At 49.5% G+C, this 27,935-nt stretch overlaps 1 protein-coding gene across 1 annotated transcript in view; it reads left to right on the top strand.

The window, feature by feature from the left end:
* The first annotated feature begins 837 nt into the window (after positions 1-837).
* SLC2A4RG (SLC2A4 regulator) overlaps positions 838-27,935 on the top strand; it is a 36,208-nt gene continuing 9,110 nt past the window's right edge. The window contains exons 1-5 of the mRNA XM_087720620.1: positions 838-1,329; positions 9,830-10,008; positions 19,945-20,054; positions 23,981-24,216; positions 25,261-25,361. Of these exons, the coding sequence (XP_087576746.1) occupies positions 1,006-1,329; positions 9,830-10,008; positions 19,945-20,054; positions 23,981-24,216; positions 25,261-25,361 (950 nt within the window). The 5' untranslated portion in view covers positions 838-1,005. The remainder of the gene's footprint in view (positions 1,330-9,829; positions 10,009-19,944; positions 20,055-23,980; positions 24,217-25,260; positions 25,362-27,935) is intronic.

Here is a 27,935-nt window from a genome sequence, read left to right as displayed (position 1 = left end):
TTTTGGTCGCCACGATGTAAGAAAGATGTGGAGACTCTGGAAAGAGTGCAGAGAAGAGCAAGAAAGAGGATTAGGGGACTGGAGGCTAAAACATATGAAGAACTGGGTATGTCTAGTTTAATAGAAAGATGGACTAGGGGAGACATGATAGCAGTCTTCCAATATCTCAGGGGTTGCCACAAAGAAGAGGGAGTCAAGCTATTCTCCAAGGCATCTGAGGGTAGAACAAGAAGCAATGGGTGGAAACTAATCAAGGAGAGAAGCAACTTAGAACTGACGAAAAATTTCCTGACAGTTAGAACAATTAATCAGTGGAACAGAATTTGCCTCCAGAAGTTGTGAATGCCCCAACACTGGAAGTCTTTAAGATGATGTTGGATAGCCATTTGTCTGAAACGGTATAGGGTTTCCTGCCTAGGCAGGGGGTTGGAGTAGAAGACCTCCAAGGTCATTTCCAACTCTGCTATTGTATTATTGTGCACATTCAAACACACACAACTAAAGCGCAGAGAGCCATGAGACGAGCAGCCGGCAGCGGCGGCGGCTGCGTGCCGACTGGCAAGAGAACGCGGCGGCGACTCGCCCACCCCGCCTCATTTCTCTTCCCCTCGCTTTCCTATTGGCCACCTCGTCCCGACCAATGGGCGCGCGAGCCGGCTCCGGGCAACGTTCCATTTTGGAATGTTGACACAGCGCGGCAGCCAATGGCGGGCGGCGCTAAGGCGAGAGCGGTGACGATCCTCCCCCCCGACACTTTTTGTAGCCGCTCGCTCCAGCTCCGAGGTGGGGGGGGGCAGCCGGGGGAGGGGGCGGGGCCCGGCGGGGGAGCGCCGCTGGCTGGAGGGAAACTCTCGGCGGCGGAGGAGGAGGCGGCGGCGGCGTGCGGGGCTTCACCCTGCAAGCGATCTGCCCCTCTCCGGCCGCCCGGGAGGGGCCCTGGGGCGTCCCCGCACGCTCAGCCAGCCAAGCCAGGCAGCCGGCCGGCGGGCCCCCCGCAAGAAAAGCATGGAAGCAGCAGCCAAACCGCGGCTTTTCAAACGCGCCGCTTGCCCGGGCGGCGGCGGCGGCGATAGCCGAATTTGCTCCCCGCCGCCGGGCTTGACGTCCGCCTGCTGCCCTGACAGCAGCCCCCCGGCCGGCGGCCCCGCTTGCAAGCCCCTCGCCGCCGCTCCGCCCGGCAACGCCGTTTACACGGTCCTGGTGGGCGATCCGGCGTCGCTCCGCAGAAGGAGAGCCCGGCGCCGGAGCTGCGAGGACGGCACCGGCCGGAGACCCTCTGCCGTCCCCGCCACCGGCTGCGCCCGAAGCAAAGTCCAGCTTTGGCCCAAGGTAAGGCGAGATCGCGCGGCTCCCCGTCCCGTCCCGCCCCGTCCGCACGCCCGGCCTTGGCTGGGTCGGAGGGAGAAGCAGCGGGTGGGTGTGTCCCCGGCCCGGGGCCTACGAGGCTTGACAAGGCGGCGGAGTTGCCGCTTGCAACGGGGAAGCCTCCCCCGTTTTTTTTCTTTCCACACACACCCCCCGAGGGGACGGACGGGAGGGTTATTAAGTGGGGGGATCCAATCGGGGGTGGGGTCTCTTCTCCCGCTTTGCAGAGCCGGGCGGGGGCGGGAAGGGCTGCCCCCCCTTTTCTTCCTCCCCACTCCCCGAGGGGACGGACGTGGGGGGTTATTTGGGGGAGAAGCGGGGGAGGAGCGGCCTGGAATCAATCCGGGGGGGGTCTCCTCTCCCGCTTTCCAGAGCCGGCCGGGGGGCGGGAAGCGGTGGTCCCCCCCTTTTTTTCCCTTTCTCTCCCCCTTCCCCCCGAGGGGGCGGACGAGGGGGGTTATTAGGGGGAGAAGCGAGCCCGTGGGGAGAGCAGGGGGGGCGGAGGGTCCGGGATCCAGTCCTGGGGGTGGGGTGTCTCCTCTCGCGCTTTGCAGAGCCGAGCGGGAAGGGGCGTCTGCCCTGCCCGTCCGCCCGTCGTGCAGATTGCAGGAAATTTAGACCCCTCTAATCCCCCCCCCTAATCACGTCCTGCCCTTTAGGAAAGCCGGATTAGGGGGGGAAGGAAAGGACTGGGGTGGGGTGGGGAGGGGTGCACCCCGGCTGCAACTCTTTGCAAGCGGAGCGCGGCTTCCCAAGCCGGGAATTCCTCGCTCCGGCTTGGAGACGGGGCGGAGTGGAGGGGGGTGGTTTGGATTGCCTTGCGCTGCCCCCTTTGGAAAGCGCTGGTCGCCTCCAGTCCCCAAGCCGGACAGAGAGAGACACCCCCCCCCAAAGGGCCCCCGCGGGAGAGATCCTCAAACGGAGACGGCTGGGAACCCACTCCCGACGGCTGGGGCGACGGGCGCCCGAGGGACCCGAGGGTGCCGCTTCTCCCGGGAAACCCCCCCCCCCCGGCCGGCTTTTTTCCGGGGGGCTCCGGCGGGGCGGCCTGGGGGGAAAAGATGGCGCCCTCCCGACTGCAGCGGCGGCGGCTGGGCGGAAAAGTTTGACCGAAGGGAGGGGACTGCGAAGGGGCCGGGACTTGGCCAGCCGCCGCGCGGGGCCGCCTTCTAAGCTCGCTCCGCCCGGCTTTGGCTGGGCTGGGGCTGCGTGCTCGGCCGGAGGCTCCTCATCCATCACCCAGCCGCCGGGAAGCCAGCCCCGGCTAGTCGGAGGGGTCGGCCGGCCCCGGAGGTGGGTCTCTCCCCTTCCCACCCACCGGGGGTGTGTGCGTGGGGGAAGCGCCGCCGCCCTCGGAACTCGGGCGGGCCGCGTTCTCACGTGGGCCGGGCGGGGCGTCGGGGACGCGGGGCCGGGCGAAGGAAGGAGGCGAGCGCAGGCAGGACGGCGGTGGATCCCGCCCCGCTGCCCCTGGGAAGAGAGACACCGGATCCCCGGCATTGCGGGGCGCTCGCGGCACGGGGTGCAAGACCCGTGTCGGCTCCGTTCTCACGATCGCGTCGCTTCCAAGCCCCACCTGGTTGTGTGTGTGCGTGTGTTCCAAGTTGGTGCCCGCAGCAATGAGGGTGGCGATCGCTTCTCTGTCCCAGCTGGTCGGGGGGAAATCCTGATCTAGACTAGATCTAGGGTCATGAGGACTAGAAACTTGCTCCCGCGGTCGGATTTCGTGGTTCAGCAAGCACAGTTGTTGGCGGAGGTCGGGCGGCAGCTTCTCCCTAGCGAGATGGGCCGTCGATAAATACAATTAAATAAATAAATTTGGAGCCTTTTAGAGGCAAATGATGGAAGCCCGTTTCACACTTAAGTCCTTCTTATTTAGGGGGGGGGGGGAAATATCCAGGTAAAAACCAAAGAAGGCTCGAACAAGCTTGGGGAGGTTGGGGTTGGACTAGATGACCTACAAGATCCCTTCCAACTCTGTTAATCTGTAAAGGGGAAAAGCCAACAATTCAGGTTTGATTGACAGTTTTCAATAATCCACAGCCAGAAAGGACCACAAGCCAGGATGGATCAGAATTGAAAGGGGGGGGGGGAGACAAAAGAGTTCAGGATGATGGATCTTGCAAGGGAGGGGAAGATGGGTGACGGGGCCAGTCGTGACCCTGGCTAACTGCAAAAGAGGAAGTTACACCTGTGGGATTTCCGCCATCCAGAAATGGTGACCATTGTGGTCCCAGAGTTCAGCAGTGGATGACGGAAAGCGTGTCGCGACTTGAACCCAAGACAGATGGATTTGTTTTGGGTGGGGAGCAGGTGACCACAGGCAAGGTGCAACCTTAGCTTGTTTTTTTCCCCCCTCTTTGGGTCAACCCAGAGGGACTGACTTTGCAGAACAAGCTTAATTTACATTAACAGACATTATCCTTGGGTTTGTATAATACCTTCCTTCGCTCCAGGTATAATACCTGGCCAGCATACCCCACAGACCTTTCTCTTCCTATTTTCCTCAAGACAACCCTGTGAGGTGGGCTGGGCTGGGTTGAGAGGGGTGGGGGAGTGGCCCAAAGTCACATGGTTTTCATGCCTAAGGTGGGACTAAAACTCACCGTCTCCTCGTGATTGGCCCAAAGACACCCAAAGGGTTTCTATGGCTAAGGCGGGACTACAACTCAGACTCCTGGTGATTGGCCCAAAGTCACCCACTTGGCTTTCATGCCTAAGGTGGGACTAGAACTCACTGTCCCCTGGTGATTGGCTCAAAGTCACCCAGTCAGCTTTCATGCCTAAGGAGGGACTAGAACTCACGGCCTCCTGGTGATTGGCCCAAAGTCACACAGACAGCTTTCATGCCTAAGGAGGGACTAGAACTCACTGTCCCCTGGTGATTGGCCCAAAGTCACCCAGACAGATTTCATGCCTAAGGAGGGACTAGAACTCACTGTCCCCTGGTGATTGGCCCAAAGTCACCCAGACAGCTTTCATGCCTAAGGAGGGACTAGAACTCACGGTCTCCTGGTGATTGGCCCAAAGTCACCCAGACAACTTTCATGCCTAAGGAGGGACTAGAACTCACGGCCTCCTGGTGATTGGCCCAAAGTCACCCAGACAGCTTTCATGCCTAAGGAGGGACTAGAACTCACTGTCTCCTAGTGATTGGTCCAAAGTCACCCAGCCCACTTTCATACCTAAGGTGGGGCTAGAACGCACCCAGGGCTAGAACTCACTGTCTCCTGGTGATTGGCCCAAAGGCATCCAAAAGGTTTCTATGGCTAAGGCGGGGCTAGAACTCAGTGTCCCCTGGTGATTGGCCCAAAGTCACCCAGCCCACTTTCATACCTAAGGCGGGGCTAGAACTCATTGCCTTCTGGCGATTGGCCCAAAGTCACCCAGACAACTTTCATGCCTAAGGCGGGACTAAAACCTCACTGTCTCCTCATGATTGGCCCAAAGTCACCCAAAGGGTTTCTATGGCTAAGGCGGGACTACAAGTCAGACTCCTGGTGATTGGCCCAAAGTTCCCCAGGCGGCTTTCATGCCAAAGGCAGGACTAGAACTCACTGTCCTCTGGTGATTGGCCCCAAATCACCCAGACAGCTTTCAGGCCTAAGGCGGGACTAGAAGTCACGGTCTCCTGATGATTGGCCCAAAGTCACCCAGGCCATGCCTAAAGTGGGACTAGAACTCACTTTCTCCTATTGATTAGTTCAAAGTCACCCAGCCCACTGTCATATATAAGGCAGGACTAGAACTCACCATCTCCTGTTGATTGGTCCAAAGTGATCCAAGTGGCTTTTGAGCCTGGCAGGAGTAGAACTCACTGTTTTCTAGCCCAGTGCCTTAACCACTGCACCATACTGTCTCAATATGAAACGAATTGGATTAAAACGAAAGTCCTTTTATCCATGGGATGAATGCAGATGTTGGATTATCTCTCCCCCCCCCCGCTTGCTTGTCTCTTTTCCCTTGTTCCCCCTTTTTCACCTTATTTCTGCAACTTGGCATGAGTTCATTTACTGGTATTTGTAACTATATATTAAATTTATATGCCGGTCGTATAAATTTGAAGCAACTTTAGATGGTTGATATCCGTAACTGCATTAGCTGCAATAAGATGGATGACAAAGTTTATTCCAAGGTTGCAGGACCCCCTCCTGACCATGCCTGTGTCCCCAAGAATCCTTCAAATCTACCCTCACATTTGCAACTGAAAGATAATAAAACACTTTAATTAGTAGGTGCAAATTACATTAGCTCTGCTAGGTGGCAGCATATGGTCAAGTTTGGGAAGCTAAGCAGGGGCAGGCCCGGTTAGTTATTGGAGGAGAGACCTATCAGAAACCTTAGGGGTACAGAATCTCTGAGAAGCCAAAATACAGTATTGGCGGAAGATCTTGGTAATGCCTTCCATATTGTGGCCAAAGCAACTCCATGGACATATAGGTGTTATTTATTTTATTATTTTTATTTATTAATTTTTTTACCTCACCTTTATATTATTTTATAAATAACATGGTGGTTAAACATGAAGAATGCTCTCTCCGCCTCCTCTTTTCCCCCCCCACAACAACAGTCCTGTGAGGTGGGTTCAGCTGAGAAAGATTGATTGGGCCAAAGTCACCCAGCCGGCTTTCATGCCTAAGGCGGGACTAGAACTCCCTGTCTCCTGGTGATAGGCTCAAAGTCATCTCATTGGCTTTCATGCCTAAGGCAGAACTAGAATTCACCATCTCCTGGTGATTGGTCCAAAATCACCCAGCTGGCTTTCATGCCTAAGGTGGAACTAGAACTCACCTGGAGTTGGCCCAAAGTCACCCAGCCGGCTTTCATGCCTAAAGCGGACTAGAACTCACTGTCTCCTGGTGATAGGCTCAAAGTCATCTCATTGGCTTTCATGCCTAAGGCAGAACTAGAATTCACCATCTCCTGGTGATTGGTCCAAAGTCACCCAGCTGGCTTTCATGGCTAAGGCGGAACTAGAACTCACCAACTCCCAGTTTCTAGGCCAGCACGATAACCTCTCCATCAAACTGGGCATTTACAGTTACTCCTGGGCCTGTCTCAAAAAAAAAACAACCCTAACTAGGTTTGTACCTAACAAACTACCATATTTTTCGGAGTATAAGACATACCGGAGTATAAGATGCACCAAGATTTGAACAGATAAATTTTAAAAAAAGTTTTTTGCACTCTGCAGGCCTCTTCAAGCCTCATTTTTTGTGAAACGTGGGGCATGCAGAGAGTTTGAGAGGCCTCCAAAGTGCTCCTGGGGGCTGGGGAGGGCAAAAACGAGGAAAAAAACAGCCCATTTTTTGCTCGTTTTTGCTCTCCCCAGGCCCCAGGAGCACTCTGGAAGCCTCCTAAAGGCTATGCACGTCCATTTTTGCGAAGGGCGCAGGGTTTTGGGAGGCCAAAAATGCTGTATTCAGTGTATAAGACGCACCCAGATTTCCTCTTTTTGGGGGGGGGAAAGGCGCGTCTCATACTCTGAAAAATATGGTAGTTAATCCTTGATGAAGGAAATTTCAAAGGGAGAAGTCAAGACATAATCTCGTAAGAGAGTGACGGCGAACCTGGCCAAGAAAATGAGCCAGAGCGAGCTTTCAGATTTGCGAATTATATCGTCGATGCATCTTCATTTCGGTTAAGCTTGGATGTCAACAGGATTTTAATTTTTGTCCCGGCCTCGCATATTCAGAGGCGGGCAAAATCCGGGGCAATCTTTTCTGTACGGTTGTTTAAGGGAGACCAGAAAAAAAGGGCACCCCTCCCACTCCCCCCCCCCCAAAAAAGCTCTTTGGATGGTTGCATGCTCGGGCAGGCTGTGCGAAAAATCTCACCGTTCCTGCCCCTTTGCAGCCATCTTTAGTGTGAGTTTGTCCAGCCTGACTTGTTGCAAAGACTGCATTGTGTTGTCACGCAGCCCCGATGGGGTGCAGATTCCCATTGCCAGAGTTGAGGAATTACACGCCGTGTTCCAACATGCTTATCGCTAGAACTTCCCGGAGTCTGAATTCTCAAGTTGGCGCGGGGGCGAGATTGCGCACTGCCCGTGTGTCTCCACCTGCTGTGTTTATCTAAGATAAACGGCAGGGACTCTGCAGCCTTTGGGGAGAGGTTCAGGGTTGGCTGGATTCGCAGGACTACAAGCCCCAGCGGAAATAAGGGAGCTTTTTGGGAAAGCAAAGATTCCGCTAAAATCAGAAGCGAAAAGACGGTTCTCCCGTCCCATTCACGTATGTCAGCATGGTGCAATTCCCACGATTTTCACGGCTGGAGTTTGGAGGAGCTTTCTTAAGAAGGTCCATCTGGTGGGGCCAAGAAGAAGGGCCTTCTCTGTGGTGGTTCCCTCATCCCTGCAGAAATAAGAGAATAGAATAACAGAATAACGGAGTTGGAAGGGGCCTTGGAGGTCTTCTAGTCCAACCCCCCGCTCAGGCAAGAAACCCTATACCATTTCAGACAAATGTTTATCCAACATCGTCTTAAAAACTTCCAGTGTTGGAGCATTCACAACTTCTGGAGGCAAGTTGTTCCACTGATTCATTGTTCCCACTGTCAGGAAATTTCTCCTTAGTTCTAAGTTGCTTCTCTCCTTGATTAGTTTCCCCCCATTGCTTCTTGTTCTGCCTTCAGAATAGTTTGGAGAATAGCTTGACTCCCTCTTCTTTGTGGCAACCCCTGAGATATTGGAAGACTGCTATCATGTCTCCCCTGGTCCTTCTTTTCATTAAACTAGGCATACAAATGAAACAAAAAAAAAAAGTTAAAAAGTTATGATATTTATGTAGTTACATACCAAGCACATCTAAATTCTATTGAAGTTACCAAAATATCTTTACGATACCCAAGGCACGTCACAACTTTTGAGTACCCTTAATGCTTGGAAATGGAAAATTGAAAAATTTGACAGGCAGGAAACCATTTCAGACAAATGGCTATCCAACATCTTCTTAAAGACTTGCAGTGTTGGGGCATTCACAACTTCTGGAGGCAACTTCTGCTCCACTGATTGATTGTTCTCACTGTTAGGAAATTTCTCCTCAGTTCTAAGTTGCTTCTCTCCTTGATTAGTTTCCACCCATTGCTTCTTGTTCTGCCCTCAGGTGCCTTGGAGAATAGTTTGACTCCCTTTTCTTTGTGGCAACCCCTGAGATATTGGAAGACTGCTATCATGTCTCCCCTAGTCCTTCTTTTCATCAAATTAGACCCATGATGGCGAACATGCTCTGAGCTGGACGACAGCTTGCATGCCTGCAGAAAGGGCTCCACATGCCACCTGTGGCACGCGTGCCATAGATTCCCCATCACGGGTATAGGTTCTCCTGCTTAAACGGGGCTGGACTAGAGGACCTCCAAGGTCCCTTCCAAGTATGTTTCATGTTGATGGTGTTTCTGCTGAGGGTAGATTGTTTTTTAGAGCCCAGCTGTGAATTTTGTTATTCGGCCACTGTATTTTTCAGACTATAACACGCAATTTTTCCACCCCTAAAAGAGGATGAAAATTTGGGTGCATCTTATACTCCGACTTATGTTCTGAACCTGGGCTAAGGACGCTAGCTGGATGAATACCTTGTAGGCAGAATTCCCTCCCCCTCCCTATTTTCCTCCCCAAAAACTAAGATGCGTCTTATACTCCGAAAAATACGGTAGATGGTTTTATATGTTTTAAGACTACACTTTGTTCTTTTGGTAGTCGTGAATTGTTCTAAACTGTCTAGAGCGGGAGGATCAGCAAACTGCGGCTCTGGAGCCGCATGTGGCTCTTTCATCCCTCTGCTGTGGCTCCCTGTTGCCAGTCGGCACCACAATTTTGAGAGGAGCTTCCGGTTTGAGGGTGGGAGAAGCAGGGTGCGCCAAAAGGAGACTCTATGGCAAGGGGCGGGTTTTCTGGTCAGCTCCACATTTGATAGGGCTTTCGGTTAGGACAGGTAGCGTTAAAAGGACGCCGCAATAGGAGGAGACTCTATGGTGGGGGAAACCAGACTTCCGGCTGGCTCCAGAATTGAACAGAGGGCTTCCGGTTAGGACCTTTGTGACTCTTTGAATATTTAAGATTGCTGACCCCTGGTCTGGAGTCATGCAATTGAGATGGGGGCACAGTGGTGGGTTACGGCCGGTACGGCAGCGGCCACCGTACCAGAACGGTGTTTTGGAGGGCCCACCCGCCTGCCCGTGTCCCTTACCTGTATTTAAGCCAACCGGGCCTTTTGCGCGTGCATGCACAGTGTACGGCACCTGGGCGACCTCCGCTGAGCAGCTGGAGCATTGCAGGGCCGTGGTTGCGCAGTGCCCGTGCCCAAGGTGGACGCCCGGCCCCGTCGCAGCGTGCTGGTTGCGACGGGATCCGGAACCCACCACTGGGGGAGGGGGGGGTGTCTACATCCATTGAGGCAAAAAAATAAGAAATGCCCTTGGGCCCAAATGGACCGGTGGACCCTCAACGTCTTTTAACTCTTCCTTGCAGGGTTCCAACCATTGTAACGGGAAAGCGTTTCCGGCCGAGTTGGAGCCTGCGGACGGCCACCTGAGGCTCCCCTCGCATCCTGTGGCGCTAAAACAGCCCGTGGAGGAAGTGACGGCTCTGCGACTCGTGCATGAGACCCCCCTGCACCATTCAGCCTACATCCCGGTGCCCCGGCAGAGGTATGAGGTGTGGGGACCACCATTTGTTTCTTCCCTCCAGTGGTGGGTTGCCAATTTTTCTACTATCAGTTGGGGCGCACTCCCATGCACAACGCTTCTGTGCATGCGCAGAAGCAGACGGGCCAGGGGGCGGAGCCTCCCACCGCCACTACTACTGGCTCGCTCGATCCAGGCCGAACTGGGAGCAACCCACCCCCGACACACACATACACACACTTCAGTTTAACCTAAACCGAAGTCACCCTGCTCTGCCAATATAATTCCAGAAATCCTCAGCCAGCAGACTTGTAAACTTCAACTCCCAGAATTCCCAGCATTTCTGGCTGGGGAATGCTGGGATTTGCAGTCCACAAGACTTCAAGTTCCAAGGTTCATAGTTGCTATAGTCCATAATTCTGGGAGTGACTTATGACGGGTTTTCACTGTTACGAACTTTGCAGCATCGTGTGATTAAAATTCACTGGCTCGGCAGCTGACTCGTATTTATGACGGTCGCACTGTCCCGGGGTCACTTGATCCCCTTTTTTGCGACTTTCTGACAAGCAAAGTCCACGCGGAAGCCAGATTCACTTAACAACCATGTTCCTTAATAACTGCAGTGATCCACTTAAGAACAGTGGTTACAGAGGTTGCAGAATCACTTGCTTAACAACTGTCTCGCTTAGCAACAGAAATGATGGGCTCAAGCGTGGCCGTAAGCCGAGGACCACCTATCAAAACAATTAATCAGAAAAAAATACAGTGCTTAATTTTAAAGCAATGTTTCTCAGAAACTTTCAGTTCAACTCCCAGAATTCTCCAGCCAGCATGGTGGACTTCAACTCCCAGAATTCCCCAACTGGCATGGTGGACTTCAACTCCCATAATTCTCCAGCTGGCGTAGTGGACTTCAACTCTCAAAATTCTCCAGCCGGCATGGTGGACTTCAAGTCCCAGAATTCTCCAGCCAGATAATTCTCCAGCTGGCGTAGTGGACTTCAACTCCCAGAATTCCCCAGCCAGCATGGTGGAGTTCAACTCTCAAAATTCTCCAGCGAGCATGGTGGACTTCAACTCCCAGAATTCCCCAGCCAGCGTGGTAGAGTTCAACTCCCAGAATTCTCCAGCTGGCGTAGTGGACTTCAACTCCCAGAATTCCCCAACTGGCGTAGTGGACTTCAACTCCCAGAATTCCCCAGCCAGCATGGTGGACTTCAACTCCCAGAATTCCTCAGCTGGTATGGTGGACCAACTCCCAGAATTCTCCAGTTAGCGTGGTGGACTTCAACTCCCAGAATTGAAGGGGAAGATTCTGGGAATTGAAATCCCCCCAAGTTGAAATTTCCTAGGTTGGGAAACTCTGACTTAAGAGACTTGCAGCCAAGGCAAGACACGGGTTCAAATGCCTCTGTTCTTGAATGCAAGTCCCTCCCAATTCCAGAGAGGCTGGCTGGTTGTTGTGTTGTGTCTTTTTGTGCGCCTGCCATGGCTCCGTAGCTCTCAGCCAATGTGCTGCAGGCCGGCTGCACACTTCACCACTGCACCAGGCTAAAAATAAGCCATCAGTCAACAGGCCAATTTATGCGTGTTTAATCTTCTTAGATTACCAGGGCGAAGGGCTCTGCCATAAAGCCCGTCTGATCCGCCTGACGTGGAAACAAAAGGGGAAAAAAAAACAAATCCTTTTCCGCTGGAGAAATGAAGCTGAAGGATGATCAAAGGCAGTGTCGCCTTCCCAAACTTGGCAACTTTAAGACTTGTGGACTTCAACTCCCAGAATTCTCCAGCTGGCATGGTGGACTTCAACTCCCAGAATTCCCCAATTGACATGGCGGAGTTCAACTCCCAGAAATCCCCAGCTGGCATAGTGGACTTCAACTCCCAGAATTCCCCAGCGAGCGTGGTGGACTTCAACTCCCAGAATTCCCCAGCCAACATAGTGGACTTCAACTCCCAGAATTCTCCAGCCAGCATGGTGGAGTTGAACTCCCAGAATTCTCCAGTTGGCATGGTGGACTTCAACTCCCAGAATTCCCCAGCCAGCATGGTGGACTTCAACTCCAGAATTCCCCAGCCAACATGGTGGAGTTCAACTCCCAGAATTCCCCAGCCAACATGGTGGAGTTGAACTCCCAGAATTCTCCAGCCAGCATGGTGGAGTTGAACTCCCAGAATTCTCCAGTTGGCATGGTGGACTTCAACTCCCAGAATTCCCCAGCCAGCATGGTGGACTTCAACTCCAGAATTCCCCAGCCAACATGGTGGAGTTCAACTCCCAGAATTCCCCAGCTGGCGTAGTGGAGTTCAACTCCCAGAATTCTCCAGTTGGCATGGTGGACTTCAACTCCCAGAATTCCCCAGCCAGCATGGTGGACTCCAACTCCAGAATTCCCCAGCCAATATGGTGGACTTCAACTCCCAGAATTCTCCAGCCAGCATAATGGAGTTCAACTCCCAGAATTCCCCAGCCAGAGTTGAAAGTCCACAAGTTTTAAAGTTGCCAAGTTTGGGAACCAATGGCCTAGTGGAAAGAGAAACCTTTGTTCATTCTGAGGAAGAGGAGAAAATGTCCGCTTTCTCTTGCAAAACTACAGCTAGTCTCGTTTTACAACAATTCACTTAGTGACTATTCAGACGGTAGTTACAACGGCACCTGAAAAACCAACGTATGACCGTTTTTCACAGTTACATTTCCAGCATCCCCAGGGACACGTGATCCAGAGTCAGAGGCTTGGCAGCTGACTCACATTTATGACCGTTGATGTGTCCCAAGGTCACGCGATTCCCCCTTTTGTGACCTTTGGACAAGCCGAGTCAGTAGGAAAGCCAAGGTTCACTTAACAACCGGGCGGGTGACTAAGATATCAACTGGCAGGGGTCCACTTAACAGCTGTGGCAGGAAAGGTTGTAAAATTGGGCAGAATTTACTAAACAAATGTCTCACTTAGTAACGATAATTTTGGGCTCGATTGTGGTCGTAAGTCGAGGACCGCCTGTATTTGCTGCTGGGTTGTAAATAGGGGTTATTTTGAGGTTGCTGTGTCATGTGGGGAATTCTGGGGGTTGAATGTCTCCCCTAGTCCTTCCTTTCATTAAACAAGACATCCCCAGTTCCTGCAACCGTTCTTCGTATGTTTTAGCCTCCAGTCCTCTAATTGTCTTTGTTGCTCTTCTCTGCACTCTTTCTAGAGTTCATACAATGCAATACAATACAATAGCAGAGTTGGAAGGGACCTTGGAGGTCTTCTAGTCCAACCCCCTGCCTAGGCAAGAAACTCTATACCGTTCCGGACAAATGGATATCCAACATCTTCTTAAAGACTTGCAATGTTGGGGCATTCACAACTTCTGGAGGCAACTTCTGTTCCACTGATTAATTGTTCTCACTGTCAGGAAATTTCTCCTCAGTTCTAAGTTACTTCTCTCCTTGATTAGTTTCCACCCATTGTTTCTTGTCCTGCCTTCAGATACTTTGGAGAATAGCTTGACTCCCTCTTCTTTGTGGCAACCCCTGAGATATTGGAAGACTGCTATCATGTCTCCCCTAGTCCTTCTTTTCATTAAACTAGACATCCCCAGTTCCTGCAACTGTTCTTCATATGTTTGAGCCTCCAGTCCCCTAATCCTCTTTGTTGCTCTTCTCTGCGCTCCTCCTAGAGCAGTGTTTCTCAACCTTGGCCACTTGAAGATAGCAATAGCAATAGTAGTTAGACTTATATACCGCTTCATAGGACTTTCAGCCCTCTCTAAGCGGTTTACAGAGTCAGCATATTGCCCCCAACAACAATCCGGGTCCTCATTTTACCCACCTCGGAAGGATGGAAGGCCGAGTCAACCCTGAGCCAGTGAGATTTGAACAGCCGAACTGCAGAACTGCAGTCAGCTGAAGTAGCCTGCAGTGCTGCATTTAACCACTGCGCCATCTCGGCATTCGCTGGCTGGGGAATTCTGGGAGTTGAAGTCCGGACATCTTCCAGTGGCCAAGGTTGAGAAACACTGTTCTAGAGTCTTTTCTACATCATGGCGACCAAAACTGGATGCCGTATTCCAAGTGTGGCCTTCCCAAGGCATTATAAAGTTGTATTAAAGTGATTTGAGGCACCCAAAATCCTCTCTTTTCACTTGAGAGTGTGTCTGTGTGTGTGTGTAAGTAAGTAACTTAGCAGGAGTTGTGCTGGGTGGCCCAGGTGAGTTCTCCTACCTGTGCAGCTGAGGTGAGTCAAATACTCGATTTAATTAAAGGCACACATTTCTGAAGATTAAAAGGCAGATAACTGCTTGTGTTTCCCGCTCAGGGCAGGGTGTGTGGGCTTTTTAACAACTTTGAGGAGGAAAGAAAAAGAGCCTTGGGATATTTTGGGGTCCAAGCAAGGGGGGGGGGCTTTTCCTGGAAGGAGGTTGCCTGCACAGGTGGATCTGGGTGGCATTATGAATTCAGACCCAGCTCTGGATTCGTATGGAATTTGGCTGCTCCAAGTTTGGAGCTGCTAATGAAATGTATGGCGGTGAAAGTTGGACCATAAGGAAGGCTGAGCATAAGAAAGAATGGAGGCCTTTGACCTCTGGTGCTGGAGAAGAAGACTCCTGCATTGAGTCCCTTGGACTGCAAGGCCATCCAACCGGTCAGTCCTAGAGGAGATCCGCCCTGGCTGCTCTTTAGAAGGCCGGATCCTGAAGAGGAAACTCAAATCATTTGGCTACCTAATGAGAAGGAAGGACTCCCTGGAGAAGAGCTTCATGCTGGGAACGATGGAGGGCAAAAGAAGAAGAAGGGGACGGCAGAGAAGGAGGGGGCTGGATGGAGTCACCGAAGCAGCCGGCGTGAGCTTCAATGGACTCCAGAGGATGGGAGAGGACAGGAAGGCCTGGAGGAACATTGTCCATGGGATCGCGATGGGTCGGATACGACTTCGCAACTAATAACATCCATCTATCTATCTATCTATCTATCTATCTATCTATCTATCTATCTATCTATCTATCTATCTATCATCTATCTATCTATCTTTCCACACATTGAACCATTGCATTATCCCCATGGTCAAAATTCAGAGCAACGGACTCATAGTTATGACAGTCTCAATGTCCCAGGGTTGTACGATCCCCTTTTTTGAGACCTTCGGACAAGCAGAGTCGATGGGGAAGTCGGACTCACTTAACAACCCTGTTACTCGCTTAACAACCGCAGCGATTCACTTAACCACGGAGGCAAGAAAGGTCGTAGAATGGGGCAAAACTCACTTAACGAAATACCTCATTTAATAACTGAAGTTTTGGGCTTAATTGTGGTCGTAGGTCGAGGACTACCTATACTTAACAGCCACACATGCAAAGATTCGTTTGAAGTTACAATGCTGGATGGATTTTTCCACGCTTAACGACCAACAGTCCCAGCATCCCCATGGTCACATGATACAAATTCAGATGCTTGACGGGATCACGCGAATCCCTTTTGTGACCTTCTGACAAGACAAGCCAGCGGGGAAGCCCAGATTCACTTAACAACCGCGTGGCTAACCTATCAGCTGCCAGGGGTTCACTTAACAGCTGTGGCAGCAAAGGCTGTAAAACGAGGCAGGATTGACTAAACAAACGTCTCACGTAACAACGGGAATTTTGGACTCGGTTGTGGTCGTAAGTCGAGGACCACCTGTATTTGCTGCTGTGTGGTAAATAGGGGTTATTTTGAGGTGTGTCATGTGGGGAATTCTGGGAGTTGAAGGCCCAGCCCTGTCTGGAGGGACTTCAGGTTGAGACGTCCAGTCTAGGATTGGCACCTCTAATGCACCAAGCCAACTTGACTCATATTTAGTCACTAAATATCCCCCTTTTGCGACTTTCCGACGAGCAAAGCCAACGGGGAAGCCGGATTCACTTAACAACCAGGTTGCCAACTGAGCAACTGTATGGATTCACTTAACAACCGGGTTGCCAACTGAACAACTTCAGGGATTCACTTAACAACGGTGGCTAGAAAGAGGGCAGCCAAACTCACACTTGAGAAATTTCTCACTTAGCAATAGCAATAGCAGTTAGACTTATATACCGCTTCATAGGGCTTTCAGCCCTCTCTAAGCGGTTTACAGAGTCAGCATATCGCCCCCAAAAACAATCCGGGTCCTCATTTCACCCACCTCGGAAGGATGGAAGGCTGAGTCAACCCTGAGCCGGTGAGATTTGAACAGCCGAACTGCAGAACTGCAGTCAGCTGAAGTAGCCTGCAGTGCTGCATTTAACCACTGTGCCACCTCGGCTCTTAACAAGATACTTTCGTGACCCGTCAAAACCGCGGTCCACTAAAGCGCGCCCAATTAAAGCGCGTACCTGACGTCATCAACAGCGCGACAAATACGAACGCGGAGAAAAAAGGGCGCTTTAAAAAGCGCTTTTAAAGCAAGCCGTTTCACGTAAAGGTAAGGGTTAGGTTAAGGGTTAGGGTTAGGTTTAGGGTTACGTTAAGCATTAGGGTTAGGTTTAGGGTTAGGTATAGGGTTAGGTTTAGGGTTAGGTTTGGGGGGGTTAGGTTTAGATTTACGTGTTAATTTTAAGTTTACCGCTCACAGCGTGCTGTTTTCGTCGCGCTGTGATGACGTCACGTACGCGCTTTCGTCGAGCGCGCTTTAGTCTACCGCGGTTTCGTGGTGGAACCGATACTTTTGGGGCTCAATTATGGTTGTATGACTCGCACTCTGGACATTGGCAGCCTGCTTGCCTTTCCCTCCTCTGGATCCGGGAACTCCTGGAGTCTCTGACTTGGAGAGGAGAGGAAGAACAAAAAAACGGGGATTTTCTCCTTTTGGACCCGCCAGGGGAAGTTATCCAAAGGCTGCCACGGATTTTAACACTACGGCGTCCCTCCCACCAACAACGGCTTGGCCATTGGTTCTCCCGGCCTGGCGGAGGAGGCTTTGAGCCACGATCAGCTTCCTGCCTTGTGTGTTTCCATGCAGCTGACCACGCCTGCCTTTGGGGGGGGGGGAGTTTTATATATATTTTCCCCCCTTTTTGGTCGGTTGCTGGAGCCTCGGGAAGCTAAACGTTTCCAGGCTCCTTTTCATGACAGGCGAGATTTAAAACGCCTGCTACTTAGCACGCATGTGCCCTGGCAGGCACGAACATGCCACATTGTTCTCAAAAAAAAGAAGAAGAAGAAGAAACTAAAGTGAATCGGTGCGCCAGGAGACTGCAGATTGGGTGCCAAGCCGAGCAGAATCTCGTAAACAGCATAAATCACTCAGAACCGCCTGCATAATTGCACAATTTTAGTTCGCTTCCTTTGGGGGTTTTTTTCCCCCCCTCCCTCTCTCCCCCTTTCCAAAACACACTCTCAATTTAATTTTAAATTTTTATTTTTTTTCCTGGCACTGTTGGAACTGGCTACCCTCTCTCTGGCTGCAGAAGCTGCAAAAGCCGGGAGGGATCCTCAGGAGGGAACTTAACAGCCAGAGCGATCCAAGTTTCTAGTTCTCATCAACAAAGGCGCGAAGGTTCTCTCCTGGGTTAGAGGAACAGTCGGATCAAAATGGAGCAGAACCGGTGTGTGTGTGTTTGTGTGTGTGTTTAGTGCAGGGGTGTCAAACTTGATTTCATTGAGGGCCGCATCAGGGTTGTGTTCGACGTGTGTGTGTGTGTGTGGCTAGAGTGGGCATGGCCAACTCGACATCAGCTGTGTCGGGGCCGCCTGTGGTGTCCCGAGTGCTCTCCCAGCAAAAAAGGACTCCTGAACTCCATTTCTGGCTGCGACAGCCTCCTCCATCCCTCTGCCAGCAGAAATGGAGCTCTGGAGGGCGGACCATGGCGTGACCCGTCAAAACCACGCTCGACTAAACCGTGCCCGATTAAACCGCGTCGCTGACGTCATTAACAGGGCGACAACAGCCAGCGCGGAGAAAGAAGGGCGCTTTAAATAGCGCTTTGAAAGCAAGCCGATTCAACTTAAGGTAAAGGTTAGGGTTAGGGTTAGGGTTAGGGTTAGGGTTAGGGTTAGGTTAAGGGTTAGGGTTAGGTTTAGAGTTAGGTTAAGGGTTAGGATTAGGTTAAGGGTTAGGTTTAGGGTTAGGGTTAGGTTTAGGGTTAGGTTAAGGGTTAGGTTTAGGGTTAGGTTTAGGGTTAGGTTAAGGGTTAGGATTAGGTTTAGGGTTACAGAGTCAGCATATCTCCCCCCACAGTCTGGGTCCTCATTTCACCCACCTCAGAAGGATGGTAAGGCTGAGTCGACCTTGAGCCGGTGAGATTTGAACCGCTGAACTGCAGATAGCAGTCAGCTGAAGTGGCCTGCAGTACTGCACCCTAACCACTGTGCCACCTCGGCTCTTGGCGGAGTTTCCCACCAAGGCCAACTGTCCGGCATACCAACCTGATGATGATTTTTGAACATGTCTCCCACCTGACAGCTGTGGAGATATTGGATTGGACTACGGACTGGGGTTACCAAGGGGAGGGGAATGGGCCATGTATTGATATCTAATGCTTTTGCGCGCTTTTGCTCAGATCCAGCTTTGCTTAGCTTCTATTTATTTATAATCAGTAAAAGTACTCTTAATTCTGCAAAATGGAGTTGAGCGGTTTCTTTCTTGGTTATTAAGCGAAGCAGCATCTGACACAAGGTGACCCTCCAGAGGTAGAGATTCCAGAGGGGCATATTCATCAGATCCTGGGCAGGATTGGGTTGCATGCAATGTGTTTTTTTAATTTTTTATTTATTTTATTTATTTATTTTCAAAACAAACATCCTTCTTTACATATTGTAGAGAGTGTATCAGCTGGTTACAAAAGGCTTTTGTGCATCTCTTCCACCGTCATCAAATATAATTCATATTAATTCAAATATCTTAACTCAAATATTTGCCATTTTAAACATCATCATACCTCCACTTTTATTTGACTATAGTTATTTAAATATCCTTCATCCTTAAATATACCAAGATTCAATACATAACCACATGCTGGCATTTCATTTACTTATTTGTAAAATCCTCCATTCACATTAAATCCTCATATCCTGTTTTAGCTAAACAGCCATAATATTTAATACCAAAATTTTCTAATCCTCCATGTATATAATTTATTATCATTATCCTTTCTTTATTTAACTATATCCTATATCATAACATTTTCCCCCTATTAGTTAAAACTTAACTGTATCTAATTTTGAGAGCCGAGGTGGCTCAGTGGTTAAATGCAGCACTGCAGGCTACTTCAGCTGACTGCAGTTCTGCAGTTCGGCTGTTCAAATCTCACCGGCTCAGGGTTGACTCAGCCTTCCATCCTTCCGAGGTGGGTAAAATGAGGACCCAGACTGTGGGGGCGATATGCTGACTCTGTAAACCGCTTAGAGAGGGCTGAAAGCCCTAGGAAGCGGTATATAAGTCTAACTGCTATTGCTATAACTGCTATTTTTTATTATAATAATAATAATTATTAATAATCTTTATATATAGTCCAAAAATATTTCTAACCTTCCCTTCTCATATCCAATTATTACTTATCATAAGAGCCGAGGTGGCGCAGTGGTTAAATGCAGCACTGCAGGCTACTGCTAGATCAGCAGTTCAGCGGTTCAAATCTCACCGGCTCAGGGTTGACTCAGCCTTCCATCCTTCCGAGGTGGGTAAAATGAGGACCCGGATTGTTGGGGGCGATATGCTGACTCTCTGTAAACCGCTGAGAGAGGGCTGAAAGCCCTATGAAGCGGTATATAAGTCTACTGCTATTGCTATTGCTATTGCTATATTATCATAACAGCTCAACATTGTATACATCACTATCATTATCGATTTTTATTTAACTATACCTATTACCACTGGATTTAGCTAAGTTTAGCTAATTTTGAATTACACTCTTCCATCTATCAACCTGTATCTCTCCAATAACAAAACAATCTTATATCTACTGCCATTGGTTTTGATGCAGTGTGGTTTTGATTGACGCTTCTTTCTCCCCTCTTGTGCCCTACAGAAAGCCAACGGAGAAGGCAGGAATTGACGAAGTTATGGCGGCTGCAGTCCTCACCAGCCTGTCTACCAGTCCCGTGGTGCTGGGCCATCACCCCAATGGTTACAGCGCAGGTATTTCCCGAGCTGGGAGGGGGAAGAGGTCATTGCGGCTTGATGGGGGGTTTGACACACAGGTAGTCCTCGCCTTACGACCACAATCGAGCCTCAAATTTATGTCGCTAAGGAAGAGAGACCACTTCTTACCTTTCTTTTGCCCCGTTTTGCAACCGTGCTCTGAAATGAATCGTGGCAGTTGTTGAGTTTGTAGTACGGTTGTTAAGCGAATCCGGCTTTCCCCGTTGACATTGTGTTTGTCAGGAGGCCGTAAAAGGAGATCCCAAGGGACGCTGCAACCGTCATAAATATGAGCCAGTTGCCAAGTGTCTTAACTTTCGATCACTGGAACACGAGGATGTCGTAAGGGTGAAAAACGGCCCTAAGTCACTTTTTTTCCAGTGCTGTGGTGACTTTGGTCACTAAATGAACTGTTGTAAGTCGAGGACTACCTGCACTGACCCGCCTTCCCTTAAAGCAGTGTTTGTTCTGACCGAGGCTGCCCAAGAGCCTGAATCAAAGTCCTTGTCCCGACAAAAACATTAATTTGTTGTGAATTCTGCTCATTCACGTCTATCAAAGTCTTTCAAGGGAGGATTTACAGTCACAGACCTTATCTGGCTTGGAGAGCTGCCAAGCCCATATCTGCAAAACTTGGCAAGGAGCCTTGGAGAGTCACGAACCAATTAAGGGAACTAATTGTCTCCTGCAAACTCCACTCCCCTTTTGCTCCTCTTTTAATTCATCTGGGAGGGGCCATTCATCGTCCACCTGTGCCTTTACTCCCAAGTCGACCCCTGTCCTTTAGTTGTTCCCTTCGCCTGGCAACTCTGCGCATGCGGACACTGGGAACAGGCTCCAGCTGTTCTTCTGCCTCACTGATGTCCGACTCTGAAGGAAGCTGATAACTGTCAGATGTCCTTGACCCCCCCTCTGCCTCCGACCCAGAGCCCTCATGAGAGCCTCCCCCAGACTCCAGGACTGGCCCAGGTTCCTCCCCAATCTCCTCACTGTCAGACTCTGCTGCCAGCTCCATTGGCCACTGGCAGATCACATCAGTGTTTGTCAATCTTGGCAAGTTGAAGATGGGTGTGACTTCAACTCCCAGAATTCTCTTCTGGTCTTAAGACTGGTAGGAGGTGGGCCGCTGTGGCCCCTTTAAGACCTGTGGACTTCAACTCCCAGCATTCCTGAGCCAGCATGGCTGGCTCAGGAATGCTGGGAATTGAAGTCCACGGGTTTTCTAGTGTGATATCAGCCAGGGATCTGTTTATGCCTCTCGCTTACTATTCCCAACTCTTGAATAACAGTCTCGAGCTAGGATTTGGGGCAGCGAGAATATTTTCCACCCAAGCCAAACAGAAAAAAAAGAAAGAAAGATATTAAAGTTCTAAATATAAACATCTGACATGCGGTATGTGTTGTTTATGACTCTTGGCTGGTTTTGAGCGCTTTTGTTATTTATAGGTTCCCCTACCATTAAAAAAAAATAAAAAATCAACCCACACCAGTCCAAAAAACCCTTTTGGTGTCTCGGGGAATAAAAATAACAAGTTTGAAGTATGACCCAGCGAAATAAAATAATAAGATGGAAATCAAATTGAAGAACAAAAAAATGAAGGGAATAGGAGTGGAGTCAAAGATGTGTTGTTGTGGTCAACACATCTGAATAGCAGAATAACAGAGTTGGGGGACCTTGGAGGTCTTCTGGTCCAACCCCTTACTCAGGCAAGAAACCCTATACCATTTCAGACAAATGTTTATCCAACATCGTCTTAAAAGCTTCCAGTGTTGGAGCATTCACAACTTCTGGTGGCAAGTTGTCCCACTGGTTCATTGTCCTCACTGTCAGTAAATTTCTGCTTAGTTCTAAGTTGCTTCTCTCCTTGATTAGTTTCCACCCATTGCTTCTAGGAACTCAGGAGATTCAGGCAGTTCAAATTAGGTACAAAGATTTATTGCAAGATTAAGCTGTCTACAAGAATCTGAACTACTAACAGTCCAAGCAAAAATGGCGGGAGATAAGAGTCAAAGTCAATTCCAGGTGGGCTGGGCTTAATTACAATACAATAGCAGAGTTGGAAGGGACCTTGGAGGTCTTCTAGTCCAACCCCCTGCCTAGGCAGGAAACCCTATATCGTTTCAGACAAATGGCTATCCAACATCTTCTTAAAGACTTCCAGTGTTGGGGCATTCACAACCTCTGGAGGCAACTTCTGTTCCACTGATTAATTGTTCTAACTGTCAGGAAATTTCTCCTCAGTTCTAAGTTGCTTCTCTCCTTGATTAGTTTCCACCCATTTCTTCTTGTTCTACCCTCAGGTGCCTTGGAGAATAGCTTGACTCCCTCTTCTTTGTGGCAACCCCTGAGATATTGGGACAATGCTATCCTGTCTCCCCTAGTCCTTCTTTTCATTAAACTAGGCATACAAATGAAACAAAAAAAAAAGTTAAAAAGTTATGATATTTATGTAGTTACTTACCAAGCACATCTGAATTCTATTGAAGAAACCCAAATATCTTTACGATACCCAAGGCACGTCACAACTTTTGAGTACCCTTAATGCTTGGAAATGGAAAATTGAAAAATTTGACACTCTAGGGGAGACATGATAGCATTGTCCCAATATCTCAGGGGTTGCCACAAAGAAGAGGGAGTCAAGCTATTCTCCAAGGCACCTGAGGGCAGAACAAGAAGCAATGGGTGGAAACTAATCAAGCAGAGAAGCAAACTAGAACTAAGGAGAAATTTCCTGACAGTTGGAACAATTAATAAGTGGGACAACTTGCCTCCAGAAGCTGTGCTCCAACACTGGAAGTTTTAAAGAAGAGGTTGGATATCTATTTGTCTGAAGTGGTGTAGGGTTTCCTGTCTAAGCAGGCGGTTGGACTAGAACAGTGTTTCTCAACCTTGACAACTTGAAGTCCTGTGGACTTCAACTTCCAGAATTCCCCAGCCAGCTATGCTCCAAGGTCCCTTCCCACTCTGTTATTCTATTCTAAACCCAGTTCCTGCAACCGTTCTTCTTATCTTTTAGTCTCCAGGCCTTTAAAGACAGTGTCCTGGGAATCATGTGATCACCTACTGCAGGGATGCCCAAAGTTTGCCACTTTAAGACTTGTGGACTTCAACTCCCAGAATTCCCCAGGCTGGGGAATTCTGGGAGTTGAAGTGCACAAGCTTTAAAGTGTGGCCAATTTTGGACACCCCTGACCTACTGTGACCTCCTTGCAAGCAAAGTCAATGGTGCTGCCAGATTCTCTTAACAACCATCTTCCTAACTTAACAACGGCATTGATTCGCTTAACGGCGGTGGCCAGAAAAGTAAAAAAACGGGGCAAAACTCACTTAACGACCATCTTGCTGGGCAGCAGAAATTCCAGGCTCCTTTGTGGCCGTATGTCGAGGACTTCCTAGTTGAAGCTTACGATATTTCGTGACCCGTCAAAAGCGCGTTCCACAAAAGCGCGGTCGACGAAATCACGTATGTGACGTCATCACAATGCGACGAAAAAGATCGAAAAATTGAAATAAAAATTAAATTACAGCAAGCCGATTCACATAAAGCTAAGGGTTAGGTTAAGGGTTAGGGTTAGGGTTAGCTTAAGGGTTAGGGTTAGAGCGTTAGCGTTACGTTTAGCGTTAGGTTAAGGGTTAGCGTTAGGTTTTTCGTTACGTTAAGGGTTAGGTTTAGGGTTAGGTTAAGGGTTAGGTTTAGAGTTAGGTTTAGGGTTAGGTTTGGGGGGGTTAGGGGAAGGTTTTCGCTTTATCTTTACATTTTTCGATCTTTTTCGATCTTTTCCGTCGCGCTGTGATGACGTCACATACGCGCTTTCATCGACCGCGATTTTGTCCTCCGCGGTTTTGTGGTAGAACCACGATATTTGAGCCTGACACTTTCGTGTCGGACCCCTTCTGACTCTTGCTCTTGTTTTCGCGACAGAAATGAACTGTGACGTGTGGAAAGAAGCCCCCGTGAGGTCCTCCAGCTGCTCCAGCAGCAACCACAGCGGAGACGGAAGCTGGGATCCCCCAAGCGACCTTTCCACCCCTTCCACCCCTTCGCCGCCCCTGACCGCCGACATCACAACCAGCCTCCTGTCTTCCTTGCAGTCCGACCTGGAGGAAACAGAAGCCACCCAGTTCCTCTTTGGGGAACCCCTGCCCAGGAAGAGGAAGGTGAGGAGGGATGTTGACCCCGGGGGATGGAGGAAGAAGAAACCTTCTCCGCTTTGAGCCTGTCCGAAGGTCGCCCGGTTACTGTATTTTTCGGAGTATAGGACGCACATTCCCCCCCCCTAAAAGAGGGTGAAAATTTGGGTGCGTCTTATACACTGAATGTAGCCCCATCCACCGGCCGCAACCCTTTGGCCTTTGCCTCCCAGCAATTTACCTCTTTGCAGCAAACGCGGAGGCTTGCGGAGGCTTCAATAAGCTATAGCAGTGTTTCTCAACCTTGGCAACTTGAAGATGTCCGGACTTCAACTCCCAGAATTCCCCAGCCAGCATTCGCTGGCTGGGGAATTCTGGGAGTTGAAGTCCGGACATCTTCAAGTTGCCAAGGTTGAGAAACACTGAGCTATAGCAATCCCTGCAGCCTGAAACAGCTGATGATCGAGAGGCCCAGGCTGAAACTAAAGCGAAACTTGCGGTTTGCTCCACAAGGCAAATTGCTAGGAGGGAGAGGCAGATTTTTTCTTCTTCTTGTGCTAATCAGGTAGTAATAATAATAGTAATGAGAATATAAAAGAAAGGAAAAAAACCCAGTATAGATGTGGAGTCAAATTACATTGAAATCTAACGAATTGCCGACTTTCTGACCGACAAGCTCAGCATCTTAGCCACTGAGCCACAGCGTCTTTAGTCTTTTTGATGAGTTTCCATCTGTGCTTCTTCTTCTGCCTTCAGGTGAATCCCAACACCTGTTTCACTTAGCAAGAGAAATTTGGGACTCGAGTTGTGGTTGTAAGGCGAGGACTACCTATAATCTGAAACACAACATTCCTCTTGTACAGAAAGTCCAGGCCATTACTCATCCATTCCATGATCTCCGAGTTTCTCTCTAATTTCTTGGGTTGTGGGATAATTGTATTCGCGTAATCAGGGTGGCCAGGGATCCGACCAATGGTAGAATTTGAATCTCCAGGAGGACCTTGGGAATCCTGAGATGGGATGAGAGTTCCACCTGACCTAAAAGTTGCATTTTGTTCTCCTGTTACATAGAACTCCACGAAAGTGATGTTCAAGTGTTTGTGGAAGAGCTGTGGGAAAGTTCTCAGCAGTTCCTCAGGGATGCAGAAGCACATCCGAGCCATTCACCTGGGGTAGGTCAACCTCTTGATCGTTAAAGGCGCTTAATGATAAATGCAAAGGCGTTTCCCTTTTGAGCATTTGGTTGTTGGGCATTTGTGGCCCATGTGCCTCTGGGAAATAGCAGTTAGACTTATATACCGCTTCATAGGGCTTTCAGCCCTCTCTAAGCGGTTTACAGAGTCAGCATATTGCCCCCAACAATCCGGGTCCTCATTTTACCCACCTCGGAAGGATGGAAGGCTGAGTCAACCTTGAGCCGGTGAGATTAGAACCGCTGAACTGCAGATCACAGTCAGCTGTAGTGGCCTTCAGTACTGCACCCTAACCACTGCGCCACCTCGGCTCTGAAAGCATGGGCTTGCAGTCAGTTGCATCCTTCCTGCATTGGGATCTGGATCCTTCACAGGTCCTTTTAAATGCCGTCCCCATCCCCTCCAGGAATTGGCAAGTAACTCAAACTACCAGAGCAATCCTCGCACCTTTTGTGCTGTTAATAGGCCTATCAGGAATAACAAATGATAAAACACTGCCAGAAAGGAATCTCTCTCTATGTTAGGGTATATGACTGAGTTTTACAATGTAGTTAGATTACATGACTAAAGTAATAAAGTAAAGGCGAGCCTTCTCTGTGGCTGCTCCGACCCTCTGGAACGAACTCCCCGTGGAGATTTGAACCCTCACCACCCTCCAGGCCTTCCTCAAAGCCCTTAAAACCTGGCTGTTCCGACAGGCCTGGGGCTAAAGAGCTGTTGCCCCTGTCTCGAATGGTATGACTGTTGTGAGTTTTAAATTATATATTGTTATGCTTGTTGTTTTTTAAATTTTTTGTCTGTATCCCCCTTCCCCAGTTCGAGTTGTGAGCCGCCCTGAGCCCCCTTCGGGGGAAAAGGGCAGCATATAAATACAATAAATTGAACTGAAACTGAACTAATTATAATATTAAGAGCTTTGCAACAAAAGTAAGAGGAATCTGAGGAATTGTGACAAGTAAGAAAGTCATGATTTTAACTTTCCTGTGGCCATTGTGTATTTATTTATTTATTTATTTATTTATTTAGTTAGTTAGTTAGTTAGTTAGTTAGTTAGTTAGTTAGTTAGTTAGTTAGTAGATTTATAGGCCACCCAATCCCGGGGGACTCCAGGCGGCTAACAAAGCGAAAAGAAGAGTAATTAATAAAAAAATAAAGAAAACAATTTAAAACATCACCCATGCACCCAATCTGATTGGGGCTGGACCTCAACAATGAAGTCAACAGCCCCAGGCCTGCCGGAATAGCCAGGTTTTAACAGCTTTTCAGAAGGCCATGAGAGTGGGCAAGGTCCGGATCTCTGGGGTTAGTTCATTCCAAAGGGTCGGAGCAGCCGCAGAGAAGGCCCTCCTCCGGGGAGCCACCAGCCAACACTGTCTGGCTGACGGCATCTGGAGAAAGCCCACTCTGTGGGATCTCACCAGCCGTTGGGAGGTATGTGGCAGTAGGCGGTCTCGCAGGTATCCTGGACCTAAGCCATGTAGGGCTTTAAAGGTAATTAACCAGCACCTTGAATTGCGTCCGGAGACCAATAGGAAGCCAGTGCAGCTCGCGTAGGATAGGCGTAACCTGGGTGTATCTTGGTACACCCAATGTCACTCGCGCGGCGGCGTTCTGGACTAGTTGCAGTCTCCGAACGCTTTTCAGGGGCAGCCCCATGTAGAGCGCATTACAGTAGTCCAGTCTTGAGGTGACGAGGGTGGGGGGGGGAATGCAAAGGATTTTCTAGCTCGGATCCGAGGCAACTGGGCGGAGAAACAAACCCCCGGAGAGGAAACTCCACACGGAACACCTTCTTCTCCCTCCCTCTCTCTCTCTCTTTCTCCCTTCCTTTCCTCTGTTTGGCTGGCGGTGAACTGTCACCTGAGCCCAAAAGCCCAGGGTGAACAGTATTTCTCCCAAAGGCCCGTGAGGAAGGGCCTGGGACTAAAGAGGCAGGGTCCCATTGGCCGGCACGAACAGCTAGGTTCCTAACGGCGGAGGCGAAATGGTAGAGGTGAATGAATGGGGGCGGAAACCTGGGGGGCGAAAAAAGGTACAAGGAGAACAGTCCCATTCCACCTGGGGAGGGCTCTCTATATATAAAGGAGGGGTTGAGGAAACTCCATTGTTTATAGTCACCTGCCTTGCTTTCTTTGAGGAGGACATCTATCTGAAGAAGGACCCACAAAGGTTTCGAAGGGTTGGGTAGGAAATTCGCCAAAATGGGAGTTATGCATGGGCCAAGGACTACCAGTTTGAGATGATACTAGAAAGGAGGTTGAGGTGATACCAGAAAAAAAAAGATTGAGTTGATACTAGAAAAGAGATGATACTAGAACAGAGAAGGTTGAGATGATACTAGAAAGGAGGTTGAGGTGATACCAGAAAAAAAAAAAAAGATTGAGAGGATACTAGAAAAGAGAAGATACTAGAATAGAGAAGGTTGAGATGATACTAGAAAGGAGGTTGAGGTGATACCAGAAAAAAAAAAGATTGAGAGGATACTAGAAAAGAGATGATACTAGAACAGAGAAGGTTGAGATGATACTAGAAAGGAGGTTGAGGTGATACCAG

The sequence above is a fragment of the Thamnophis sirtalis genome, unplaced genomic scaffold (assembly GCF_051295495.1).
Source record: "Thamnophis sirtalis isolate CommonGarterSnake01/CBP01778 unplaced genomic scaffold, rThaSir2_p1.2 scaffold_7, whole genome shotgun sequence".
In the NCBI taxonomy this organism is placed as follows: Eukaryota; Metazoa; Chordata; class Lepidosauria; order Squamata; family Natricidae; genus Thamnophis; species Thamnophis sirtalis.
The sequence above is the reverse complement of the archived record's forward strand: the minus strand, read 5'-3'. Positions and strand labels throughout refer to the sequence as shown.